The 12,947-nt window shown below is 37.8% G+C and overlaps 1 protein-coding gene across 1 annotated transcript; it reads left to right on the top strand.

Moving 5' to 3' along the window:
• The first annotated feature begins 5,072 nt into the window (after positions 1–5,072).
• Positions 5,073–6,206, top strand: LOC140157811 (neuromedin U receptor homolog nmur-2-like). The gene has a single exon (XM_072181057.1). The coding sequence runs from the start codon at positions 5,073–5,075 to the stop codon at positions 6,204–6,206; it is 1,134 nt and encodes a 377-aa protein (XP_072037158.1).
• The last annotated feature ends 6,741 nt before the right edge of the window (positions 6,207–12,947 follow it).

Here is a 12,947-nt window from a genome sequence, read left to right as displayed (position 1 = left end):
TGTCGTACCCCCAACGGTTTTAGACACATAACAAATTTAGAATTGTTTGTGAAGATTTCATGATTGTTAATCCAATGGCGCCGTCAAAAATGGCGATATCGCATCCGCCACCACCTGTGAATTATGTCGCAGTTGAGGGTGCCGTCTCTCGTCTCTTTCTCTCCACACCACACCTCTTGACACCATATAACAAATTGTTTGTGAAGATTTCATGATTATGTGCTAATCCAATGGCGACGTCAAAAATGGCGATATCGCATCCGCCACCACCTGTGAATTATGTCGTAGTTGAGGGTGCCGTCTCTCGTCTCTTTCTCCGTGCAGGCCACACCTCTTGACACCATATAACAAATTGTTTGTGAAGATTTCATGATTATGTGCTAATCCAATGGCGACGTCAAAAATGGCGATATCGCATCCGCCACCACCTGTGAATTATGTCGCAGTTGAGGGTGCCGTCTCTCGTCTCTTTCTCTCCACACGTCTACTCCTGTATGTGATTTATCATTATGAATTTGCAGAATTAAAATGTAGACTGTGAGAGCAATGTCTCTTTCCATATTAGGTTTAGGGAAAAATTATAATGTCCAGCTAACGTGTTCGACATTGAGGCCACATTAGATCGTTATTACTGATTGTTCATTGTAAGTGTTGTAACACAAGATTAAATATACGTAACATAATAATATTGAGTTGTCTGTTATTGCCTATTGGTGTGATTACGGGCGTAGATTATAGGTTATTTGTAAACCTCCTCACTCGCATGTTATTTTTCACTGATTTGAGGTAGACGAGATTATAGTGCCAATGCCAAACAAAATGTTCGCCGAAGAGTCTGAGAGTGGCATGTACCAAACCAACCCAGCCCAGTCGTTTTTTCTCGGTACCTCGCTACCAGATAGGCAATGGTGGCGGAAGCCATACAATCAAGGAGGGGTCAGGTCCCGGGGGGGCACTCAACTTTAGAAGTGACGGGTATGTGCCTACCGGTGTCGCGAAGTAGGGGCCTATCGGTAACAAAGCGTTATTTTAAAATAGGGGTCATTGGGTACAAACAAAATAAAAAAGGGGTCATTGGGTATAATATTTTGAAAAAGGGGGTCATTGAGTATAAGATTTCAAAAAAGGGTCATCGGGTAGAAAATTTAGAAAAAATGGAGCAAAATTTTGAAAGTTTCGGCATAATTTTGACAAAATTGAGGAAAATTTGAAATTTTCGGCATTATTTTGTTGCATTTTGATGATGCTCTTCTAGAAAACCTATAAAAAAAGGGGGTCATTGGGTAGCCGCAACCAAAATAAGGGGGTCATTGGGTAGCCGCAACGAAAAAAAAGGGGGGTCATCGGGTATGACTTTTAAAAAAAGGGGGTCATCGGGTATAGTCGACTTCAAAAGAGGGGGCCTATTGACAGGCACATACCGTCACTTCCAAAGTTGAGTGCCCCCCCCCCACCGGGGTCAGGTGGACGAGCATATTTTGTTTCGACAATTTTTACCTATTTGGGCCCAGAACACTGGTTTTTTTTGTACTAAAAAGGAAAATGCACAGGTCATTTATTGCTTTATTTTTTCTTCTATTATGATTTTTAGGGTGACCAACCCTTTCAAAAATTTAGGGGAAAGTATCTCCTACCGTTTCCGCCGAATATGTAGATAGGTATCCCCAATGTCCGTGTCCATCTCCAAGTTACACAGAACTACTTCACTGTCCCTTGTCTACCCGTTCGCCTGCCTCTCAGATTAAATAGATCAAGTACCTACGTACAACACGACATAGAGATGCCACTACATGATGCAGACTACATCAGGCAGACCGAAGTGTAGGATTACTCGTATAAGAGCGAAGAGCCACATCGCCCCGTGCGTCAAATGCAAGGTAAGGCATACAAAAACCTCGAAAGATTGTTTATACAGTAAAAACAATAATTGATTAGGATTTTTTTCAAGTTTAGGGGTGTGATTATAATGAGAATAGATTGTGCTACATGGTTTTACCATTGTTTCACAATGTCGATGAGTTTATAAAGCAATGATGATTGAATTCAACAATTTCATTGGATATAGCAATAATATTGATTCTTTATATGTATTATTTACGTTAATCACGGTTGTTTGATGGCATGTGTAACTGTATTAATTTTTAAGCAAAGTTGAATACTGATGGCGCTATTTATCTTAAATCGTGTTTGAATCTTTACCAGGGAGTAGACACTTGTTTAATGACATTAAAATATTATAAAAATGAGTAACATATAGCAAATAAATTTTCAAACTACTTTATCATGAAATGAAAGAAATAACTCATATTATCGGGCTAAATTAAAATGTAAAAATATATAAATAGCGCCCTCAATTTATCTGCACACAAATATACAGTTACTAGAATAAAAATTACTACAAAAAGGCAGAAAAATATGAAAAATTTGATAAAGAAAAGAAGATCTGAATTTAAATTAACTAAAATTATTTATGTATATTAGTGTGATAGATGTTGGTATTGTAAAGGTCTAGAATTTAAAATTATGTCATGTTTTGTTAGAAGCATTATCAAATGATCACAATTGAACCAATTTTGAAAGCTAACAAATGAGTAATAAATTAAATAATTTGCTGACCAAGTTAATGAAAAGTTATCAAAGCATGTTATCTTGATGCACAATGATGGAACTCAATAAACCACATTACATTATGAAGACTCAATAGTATTGCTATGCCCTATGTCATCGTTGAATTCAATCATTATTGCTTTATAAACTAATCGACGTTATATAACCAGCAGCGCAAGTTATTTTACAATTACTATTATTCACCCATTTGAATTACGTGACTGCATAACGCTCTGATTTAATCTAATATCACTCAAAACTAATGTGATCTTCGCTGCTGCATTTCCATGAAAAATTTATGCTCGTTTTTATATGTGATATATGGATGGCGGATAGCTTCAAAAGACGCCTAAGATAATACGCCTAACCTTGGACGTCTAAGATGAATCTTGGACGTCCAAGATGAATATTAAACGTCAAAGATGCAATCTTAGATGTCCAAGATGCAAATGAGATTTTACGGTAGACTTAAATCGACGAACCACAGGGCCATAAATCACAAACAGCCAATCATCTTTTAGCGTATTGAATTACTTGCCAATTAAATCTTAGACGCCTAAGATTTTACACGCCTAAGATTTCTTGGACGATTCACACTGACCTATAGTGGTGGATGGGTGGATTGTATCGCGATTCGTCCAAAATAAACGACGGACACTTTATAGATTTGCTGTGTTATTTGGAGGAACATCACCAAATGCATATTATTATTATTATTATTATTATTATTATCATATATCACATAGCTTCACATGCAGCTAATAGTCGTTTTGTGACCTGTCTAATTTGCGATACCGTCCACCACCAATGTTGGTCAATCTTGGACGTCTAAGAAAATCTTACGCGTCAAGAATCTTAGGCGTCTAAGCTTTCATTGGTCAATGGGAATGGTCGGCTGTTAGGGATTTCTGGCCCTGTGATTAGTTGATTTTAAGTTTACCGCAAAATTCTTAAACATCCAAGATTGCACCTGGGATGTCTAAGATTGCATCTTGGACGTCCAAGGTTAGGTGTATTTTCTTAGGCGACTTTTGAAGCTATTCGCCATCTATAGTGGTATTCAGTGAGAGTGTTACGAACATTCGTTGTACATCCAACAGAGTGTTTCATTTAAAAGCCCACTCATTCACAGTGGAAGGGGTATGTTTATGTCGTTTGGTGTATGGATGTACTTTTGTCTTGGGGTATGTGTTGGGTGGGGTGTGTGTCTGGAGGTGTAGGGTGCCAATGTGGATGTATGTTGGGGTGTGTGGTGTGGGTGGTTGTGGGGGTGTTTGTGGCTGGGGCGCTTGTATATTTGTGTTCGGGATGTGTGGGGTACGTGTGTAGGGGTGTTCATGGGCATGTGTGGGTCGTGCTGGATGTGGATGAGGATACCTGATTAAATTCAAATTTTGCAGTGGGCATAATTATCATTATGTGTACCAACATTCACACCCCCCTGTCTGTGTTTGCCTCCAAACGTGGACATTGTGTTTTGCTATCTAACCGAGGACGTGTGTATGATGTTTTCATCGCCTAACCGTGGACTAAAATGGCGGATTTTTTTGTGTATAATACGAAACGGAATTTTAGCCATCACCCTGCGGACGGAAGTTTTTACACGTGTGGTCCTCGGTTTCAGGCAAATAGCGTTTAAAGCATCTATCATGCATTTGAGGTCTTTTGCAGCAGTTTGAGACCGAGGACAGTCCTCGGTTGGAAGTAGGCCCACAGTTTAGGGTGACAAATCTTGTGTGTGTCCTCGTTTGTCGGCAAACACGTACGCACACCCCCCCACCCCCACACACACAACTATCCCATAACACCCCCCACACACACACACACACCGACACTCCGACAAAAACGAGAGGAGTCGCTGTACTATCACGGCAATTTTTGACACGAAGATATAGGGATGATGACGATGTGCTAGGTCCACATTGATTTTCATCACCTGTTCTGATAATCGCTTACTTTCTGTACCCACATTTGTTATTTCTTGTCCAGACTCCTGAGGTTTCCCCACATCAACTTGCTCTTTCATTTCAGGTTTGAACGTATGTCTTACTCAATTTTTCTAATGCCTTGACATACCTTACAGTTTTTTGCACGTAGTTTGCTCCCTCCTTGATATTTACCGCTTGTAATCTGATAATAACCCGACAGGAGAATTATGTTAATACCTTCAAGGACACTCCCTTTATATAATACAGCGGAATATTTACTCTGTTTCTGTTCAAAACCTTGTTATAGTTATGTAAGACAAACATCTTCGAAACAACAGTGCTGGGCCTATATAAAGACTTGATTGTACAGGTTTTTATTTCCAGAGGAATTTGAGTGTTGCTTCTGTTAACCAACAAGAACACCTTTTAGGGGCCGGAAACTTCATATTCGAACATTACGGTTTAATTTAATAGCTGATCCTCATTATTTTGCTCGGTATAATACACCTAGAGAGAGAGATAACTTTCGTTGATACAATGGAATCACAGAGTAATTCAACACTCCATGCAGTATGTAAGGGAGGAAGTTTTAGAGATGAGAGAACCCTTTCAGAAGCAGACGTCATCGAGAAGTATTTCTTTTCCTCTGGTGAACGCTACATAATCGTTGTGTTTTTTCCAATCTTGTTGGCGTTTGGACTGATCGGGAATCTTGCTTTTTTAGCTGTGGTAGCTAAAATACCTTCAATGCGTACATTGACCAACGCGTATCTGGCCAATTTAGCAGTATGTGATACGTTGTCCATAATCACACAGGTGAATGATATTCTTGGTTCTTACATACGACATGCACCATTAGATATGAAGTCATACAAAACCAATTGGGGTTGCATCATGACTGCTTCAAGCCTCTATGTCTCCCACTTTACATCGGTTTGTTTACTTCTTACCATGACAACAGAAAGATACTTAGGAATCTGCAAACCTCTTCAACATCGCTTCATCGCTACCAAAGTACGCACTTTGAAATTGATCATCATGTGTTGGGTATTGGGTGTCCTCTACTCTGGGCTCGTTGTACCTAGATTTAGCAAGGTGATAAAAGTATGCGTCTTGTGGCCAAATAGCGATCGTTTTTCGGATATGCCCACAAAATTAAGTCTCATCTGCCTCGCTATTCATCCATTCTTCACTGCATTCTCTCTCATAGTTCAGGCTTTCCCATTCGTTATTACCACAATCTTCAATACCATAATGTTCAGTCGAATTGTCAAGAAGTTACACGAACGAATCGCCGGTGTTGGTGAAGATGCTGGGTTTGATAAAAACGCTATAAAATCACGTAATCACGTTGCAAGGTTACTTATTGTTACCAATGTGATATTTTTCTTGTGTTTGACTCCATATTTTTTCGTTCAAATTAATGTCGCTGTATTATATCTCAGCGACTATCGCCTTGGAATTAAGATGACGGACACTCAGCTGTGGACCACATTGTGGTTTGTCCGTGGCTTGACAGTAGTAAACGCGACTACCAATCCGCTCATCTATAGCGTTACCAATCCTCGATATCGACAGGCGTTCTTGGAGTTAATTGGCAAGAGCTACACGTCAACAGGCCAGAAAAGAAGTAGCACAGGAACAGGATCTACGTCAACATCCAAAATGTAGATTTATCATTTTTGACGAAGTAGCAAACACGTGCACGATCATCATAAATACAATTGCATAAATTAAAATGGTGTGTTAATATATTATTTGAATATCCATAGTTATGTTATTTCATTTTAATGTAAACGTTCGTAAGCCATAATACTCGTAAAATGTATAACGTATATTTATACTCCACATAGTTGGAATGCTTCATACGTATAGTGAGTTACGTTGGTCGTTGTTATTCCACAGATTGAAAATATAGATTTGGGTGTTACATGTCAACTTTAATGTCCAGAGTCGTGATTATTTGAACACTACCTTTATGTGTACTTATTTTTAACTTTTTATAAATAATCACTTTTCTCGATTTTCTTGATCTATGTCCCCAATAATAGCAGTGCCTTGCACTGAAAGGGCTATCTTGTATCAATTGGTGTGTTTTTAGCGGGTTCGCCGTCGGACAAGTTTAGAACTGTCAAGCTTTCGTCAGGAGTAGCTCTGACTTCTTCAGGACAAAGTACCTAAGAATGAGACATGTAGACCGCCCCGTGTCTACTGATGCCTCTGAAAAGAGTTGTTCACTGAAGACTGCCCCTTGTCAACAGAGAACAAACAGATCTCGCCTATCTGCTAATATAAAGGTTTTGGTGGCTCTGAAAAGAGCCGTTCACTGAAGACTGCCCCTTGTCTACAGAGAAATAGCAGATCTCGCCTATCTGCTAATATAAAGGTTTTGGTGGCTCTGAAAAGACCCGTTTGCTGAAGACTACCACTTGTCTACAGAAACAAGCAGATCTCGCCTATCTGCTGAATTTGTAAGTTTTGGTGGCTCTGAAAAGAGCCGTTCACTGAAGACTGCCCCCTTGTCAACAGAAAACAAGCAGACCTCGCCTATCTGCTAAATTAAAGGTTTGTTGGCTCTGAGAAAGAGCTGTTCAATGAAGACTGCCCCTTGTCAACAGAGAACATGTAGACTGCATATACTGTAATAGAAGTATACGGCTTACCAGGAACCATTTGGCCACTCATGGATCGGTCTATCGGAATGTATAGACTACAATTTGGTATCGTTATTTGTATAATGATAGCTATTTGTATTGCCACATACGCTACCATTCGTAACGCAACATGAAAATCATGTTACTTCGAAAATGAGAGGGTAGTTTATATACGATCCTCTGAATCTGAAACAGTGATGTGGCATTGCATTTCATTGGCTCCCATCAGGCAGCGTATTGGCTTTTCCGTGATTGCGTTTTCATATCCATACATTCATCTCTTCATATTTGCCTACAACCATGACACGTAAGTTCGTTGCAAACAACATGGAAGTAGTTGCGAACGATACTTATATTAGTGTTACATTTACATTACTGCTACAGTAAAAAAGAGCAATAGGGCAATGAAGCAATTTTTACTATCTTAATTTATATGTTCATCTACAGATATAGCTCATCGGTATTATTGATAACCAATTCACTTCATTATCACACACTGAATAGTTGAGTACAACCAGGTTTCACTTATTGTAAAAACATACATTTTGAATCAACATAGAGAAGTTTTACATCAAATATTTTGTATCTTACACTTCGAATACTTATATTAGCCAACACGAGACCATTATTCTTTCTCTTTTTGGCAGAAATAGTACGCGAATATTTACCTGTACAATAAACATATTTTCTTAATTTTATGATTAACATTATTTTATCACCATCAGCAGAATAACTAAAACTGTTTCCATGATTTGAAAAAACAAAGATAGCTTTAACATGCTTATCACTAAAGCCATCCTCTGTATTTGACATGAAAACTCAGTTTCTTGTAGGTTACCTTTATAAAGTTATTCATGTAAGTTTTGGCCATTTTAGCAATTTCGCTCTAAAAATCTTTATGCCATCTGCTTTTGTGACCAACTGGTAAAGTAAATTGTTCCAACGCGTGCGTATTGTTAGAGTCTTTCACGTAAACGCACGCAACGCTGCCGTGATTTCTTAGACACGCACGATCGAACGATCGGCCCTCATGAATACGCGAGAATTCTCAGCTAACAGTTGCCTGTTAGTGAATAGTATGTATCTCTTTAATCTATGTTATTTTGTATATTGGTCTTGCTTTACGTAGAAATGACCAGTCTGTATAGTCAATAAAGTATACAAATATGTAATGATGACAGTAATGTTTCCTAATAATTTTTAACTCAGTTACCAGAAACTGTTGTATTTCATTTCAAATGTCCAATGGTTAAACTGTCGTAAGCGGCATTTGTGACGATATATTTTTACTTTTTAAAGAAAAATTATGAAAGAGTTGCTTATGCACACATTAAAGTAAAATTGAAAATAATTGTGTAGTATTTAAGATAAGTAAGCTTAAAATATGTCAACTACGACAAACATTGAATTCTTTCATTTTGGATGTAATTTTATCCAGTTTTTTTTTAAACTTCAAAGAAATTCACTTTGTTTGGCAATTATGATTTTGAATTTCCAAATCGTACACATACGCACAAACATCTCCAGTACATTTTACTAGTAATGTTTAAACGCCCAAAACGCATTGCGCATTATACGCATACTATTCAAAATGCGATACGTGTGCGAACACAGTATGCGTATATGACAAACAAGTGTGCTTACGCACAAACATGCGTAGTACATAATTAGCCTCTCGTTATAAAAGGTCAGCAGACCTTGCTCGTCCTTCAACATGTTTGAGGGGAGTATGCCGATTTAATTTGGTTACGTAAGGTATCCTTTCAAAGCAAACACTATGGACCACAAGAGCCTCGTCCAATGGCACAGTCCAATAACCTCAATTACATAATCATAGTGCAAAATTTGACCTCAAGTTGCAGAGTATGAGTTTTGTACCCAAATCTTCAAAGGTCATTCAATGAATGTACACATGTATTGGGGTATAATAACTTCCCCTGATAGATGAGAATGTTGTGGATCTTAATGAAATGAACTGGGAATTGTTTCATTGTAAAAGTTCTAATGTTGTCCTCGAGAGAGACAGTTATATATGCTTCGCTATGCATCTGTGTGTTAAAACAGGCTACCATTGCAAAATATTATGAAGCGAGAAAAATGTGCGTCTGGTTGTACATAACACGCGGGCAAGACAGGCAAAACAATAATGTAACATTAATGTTTCACATTCCTTCCCCCTCCATATCAATGTTTAAGCAAACACTTGACTAAACGTCATTTAATTTGAAGGTTACTACTTGTTTATAAAGAATGCAAATGAAGTGCTCAAACCTAAACATTTTCCTAACACCCCATCCTCCCCCCCCCCTCCCCACCAATCAATGTTGGGTTCTATTAGGCTCCGTGACCAAACAAATTAGGATTCAAAATTGCAGAGTCCGAACACGGAGGCTATTCATAAGACCCAAATCAACATTGTTACGGGGAGGAGGGGTCGAATATGGTGCGTGGTCCTCAAGTGTCCCAAGACTAGTTTCCGTACTTTGCGTTTTGTTTACAATTTCCTTTCCGATGGTAATGACATTTTAAAAATAAATAAAAAAAATTGACAGTGATTCGTCGTCATCATTAACATTATCACCATCATCATCATCATTATCATCACCATCACCATAATCATCATCATCACTACCATTGTCAAAGGAATACATTTATTAAATCACGTTTTTAAACTTCGAGCCTAGTTTGCCACCAAAAAATATCAACTACCAGATAAGGCTCAAATAAAAATAAAGTGAACTATTTACAGTCCATTTAAAAACAAATTTGTTTTAGATAATGATTTGGAAATTGAAAATCATATTTCCAACACAAAGTGAATTTCTTTGAAGTTTAAAAAAAAAGTGGATTTAATTACATCCGAAATGAAAGAATTCGGTGTTGACAGTCTTGCATTCCCATATTCCATGTGTCATGTGTACTGGAATGCAAAGCTGTCGTATGTGGATTTAGATTAAATATCTTTTTTTCCGTCAGCACAAGTTACCTTAAACTTTAAAGTCTTTGCTATAACATATGTTGTTAGCGATGCTAGCTGTAAAAAGACGTTTGACTGAGAGTCGACATTCACCTTTAATTACACTACACGATTCCTATTAGTGCCGTCTGCACAGGTACACCATCGGCAGGGTACCTGACTGGTACACACAGAGTACCTACATAGTACCAATGTTGTCCCTGGTACTGCACAGTACCAACCAAGTACCTTAACAACGTTGTACCTGTGCAGGTTGCCCAATTGGAATGTTGTAGAGGTAACGGTAATACAAGAACTTGTTAGGAAACGTAATGAAAGCAGCCAATGTGGAAACAGAATTTATGTACAAATATTGTAAATGATCGCATTTTGTTGGTCTTCTAGATCGGATCTCATAAAATACCTTAATAATATGTCAAGAGCGTATAATAAGTGTAACACGTCTTTCTTATTTGAATTGGAATACAGCAATCTCAAATCTTTTACTACGTTTATAATAATCGAGTTTTTTACAATGATTAATTCCAGCCTACTACAGACCGTTCCAATAGAATTAATGTCCATGCAGAACAACACGCCGTTTAGTTGTTTAGATATATTTCATCACATTGAAAACAACGCTTAAAACGAATGTTTATAAACTAGCCTCAAAAAGAAACTTATATATGTTATAATTTTTCACAAGGTCATATCTTAAAATCCTCTCCATAAAAATGAACAAAAATTGCACACAGGATTACTTCAATACTCTACTCTAAACACATGTCAGTAACTAAGCAGTTACCCAACTGACACAATAGCAAAATGCACGGATATGGAACACCTTCCTGGACCAAAATTCACATCCCAACAGATTTTTTATGTTGGGTTCCAATTATACGCCTATACATGAACAAAAATTACACACAGGATAACTTCAATACTCTACTCTAAACATATGTCAGTAACCAAGCAGTTGTCCAACTGACACAACAATAAAATGCACTGACACGTAACAGCTGCCGAGACCACATTCACAGGCGAATAATTGGAACCCAACAAAAGAAATCTGTTGGGATGTGAATTTTGTGTCCAGGAAGGTGTTCCATGTCAGTGCATTTTGCTGTTGTGTCAGTTGGACAACTGCTTGGTTACTGACATGTGTTTAGAGTAAAGTATTGAAGTAATCCTGTGTGTAATTTTTGTTCATTTTTATGGAGAGGATTTTTTTTCTTTTTGAGGCCAGTTTATGTACTAAAAGAACCTCTAATGTTCATGGCACTATGTGCTAATTGTCCCAGAAATTTCATCCTTCTGTGTGTAGCGATATATTTTGGACCGGTTTATTACGCTTTTACAGTTCTGATGTACCCATTCCTTGAATTGTCGGTATGTTCCCTTGCAGGTTCCTAGACCTTCTTACATTGCATATACCAAAAGCTTCTCTAAAAGCTTTGCGATAACGCTGGTTTGTAAATATATACACCAATGGATTAACAGAGGCATTGAAACCCATAACAAGATCTTGAATAGCTGCTACTAAAACACGTTGATGTGTTGATAACGGATAGTATCCAATTTCCTATAGTGAAAGACAAGATAAAGATAATTTATCGCGTCACCTGTCAATCAAACTCGAGTACGGTTTGTTTACAAGTGTCGTGATGATGACTTGCTGAACGCGGATTTATAACCGGGCGCCTTATTGTTCATTTTGCACCTTTCGACATGCAAACCATCTCAAAAGTTAGGTCTTTATAGTAGGAAACTTTCTTTGGTGAAGGCACCATGTCCACAATGCCTAGAAAAGCTGCTTTTTGCCTTGTAAAAGTACGAAATTTTTTCGCCATTTGCTGCTATTCCTTTTCTCCGATCAGCACCAGATAGATCGGTCTTCCTTTTACGCGCTGATTAACCTGTGTAAACCAATCAAGGATCGTAATTGACAGTGACATCAGACGCGATAAATTCTTTTTATCTGTGTCTTTAATTATAGTTGCTTACTTCACCTATTCCAGCTGTTTTAATGGCAGTATTAATCACAGACCTCTTGCAAATAAAGAAATATGATTTAGGATAAATAGCGCCATCTATAGTTTGCATTTAGTTAATAATGAAGCCAATTCTGTATACATCAAACAACCGTGTATGTCTTACATTAACCAGAAAATCAAATATTGCAGTTACAACATGTTCAACAGGTTTAGTTCAGTCCATACCATTTGCTTAAAGCAAATGTTTATTTCTACGAAACCTTTTAATGGTCATACTATATACTTAGATATTTCAGAAATTGCATCGGTTTTATGAACAGCATTATACATCTTTTGCATGGTGCATGACACTCTTAGAGTTTTGATGTACCCATTCCTTGAATTGTCGGTATGTTTCCTTGCAGGTTCCTAGGCCTTCTTACATTGCATATACCAAAAGCTTCTCTAAAAGCTGTACGATACCGCTGGTTTGTTAATGTATACACCAATGGATTAACAGAGGCATTGAAACCGATAACAAGATCTTGAATAGCTGCTACTAAAACACGTTGATGTGTTGACAACGGTGAATAGCCAAATAAAGATTCAGATAGCAAAATTTGGGTGATTAAATTCACTGTAATGCAGAGGAGATAGACCGACCCATTCGCGGATAGCATTATGGTAACCTGACGATATTGTTCCTCGCGTCTATTTGACATGGGTAAGTTTTTATTATGTTGTCGCATGATCAGTGTGTACATTATTCGCGAATACATGTAGATATTTACCACCAAAAACAATACCCACAAAAAATAGTAGCTTAAGG

The sequence above is a fragment of the Amphiura filiformis genome, chromosome 7 (assembly GCF_039555335.1).
Source record: "Amphiura filiformis chromosome 7, Afil_fr2py, whole genome shotgun sequence".
NCBI classification, from domain to species: domain Eukaryota; kingdom Metazoa; phylum Echinodermata; class Ophiuroidea; order Amphilepidida; family Amphiuridae; genus Amphiura; species Amphiura filiformis.
The sequence above is the reverse complement of the archived record's forward strand: the minus strand, read 5'-3'. Positions and strand labels throughout refer to the sequence as shown.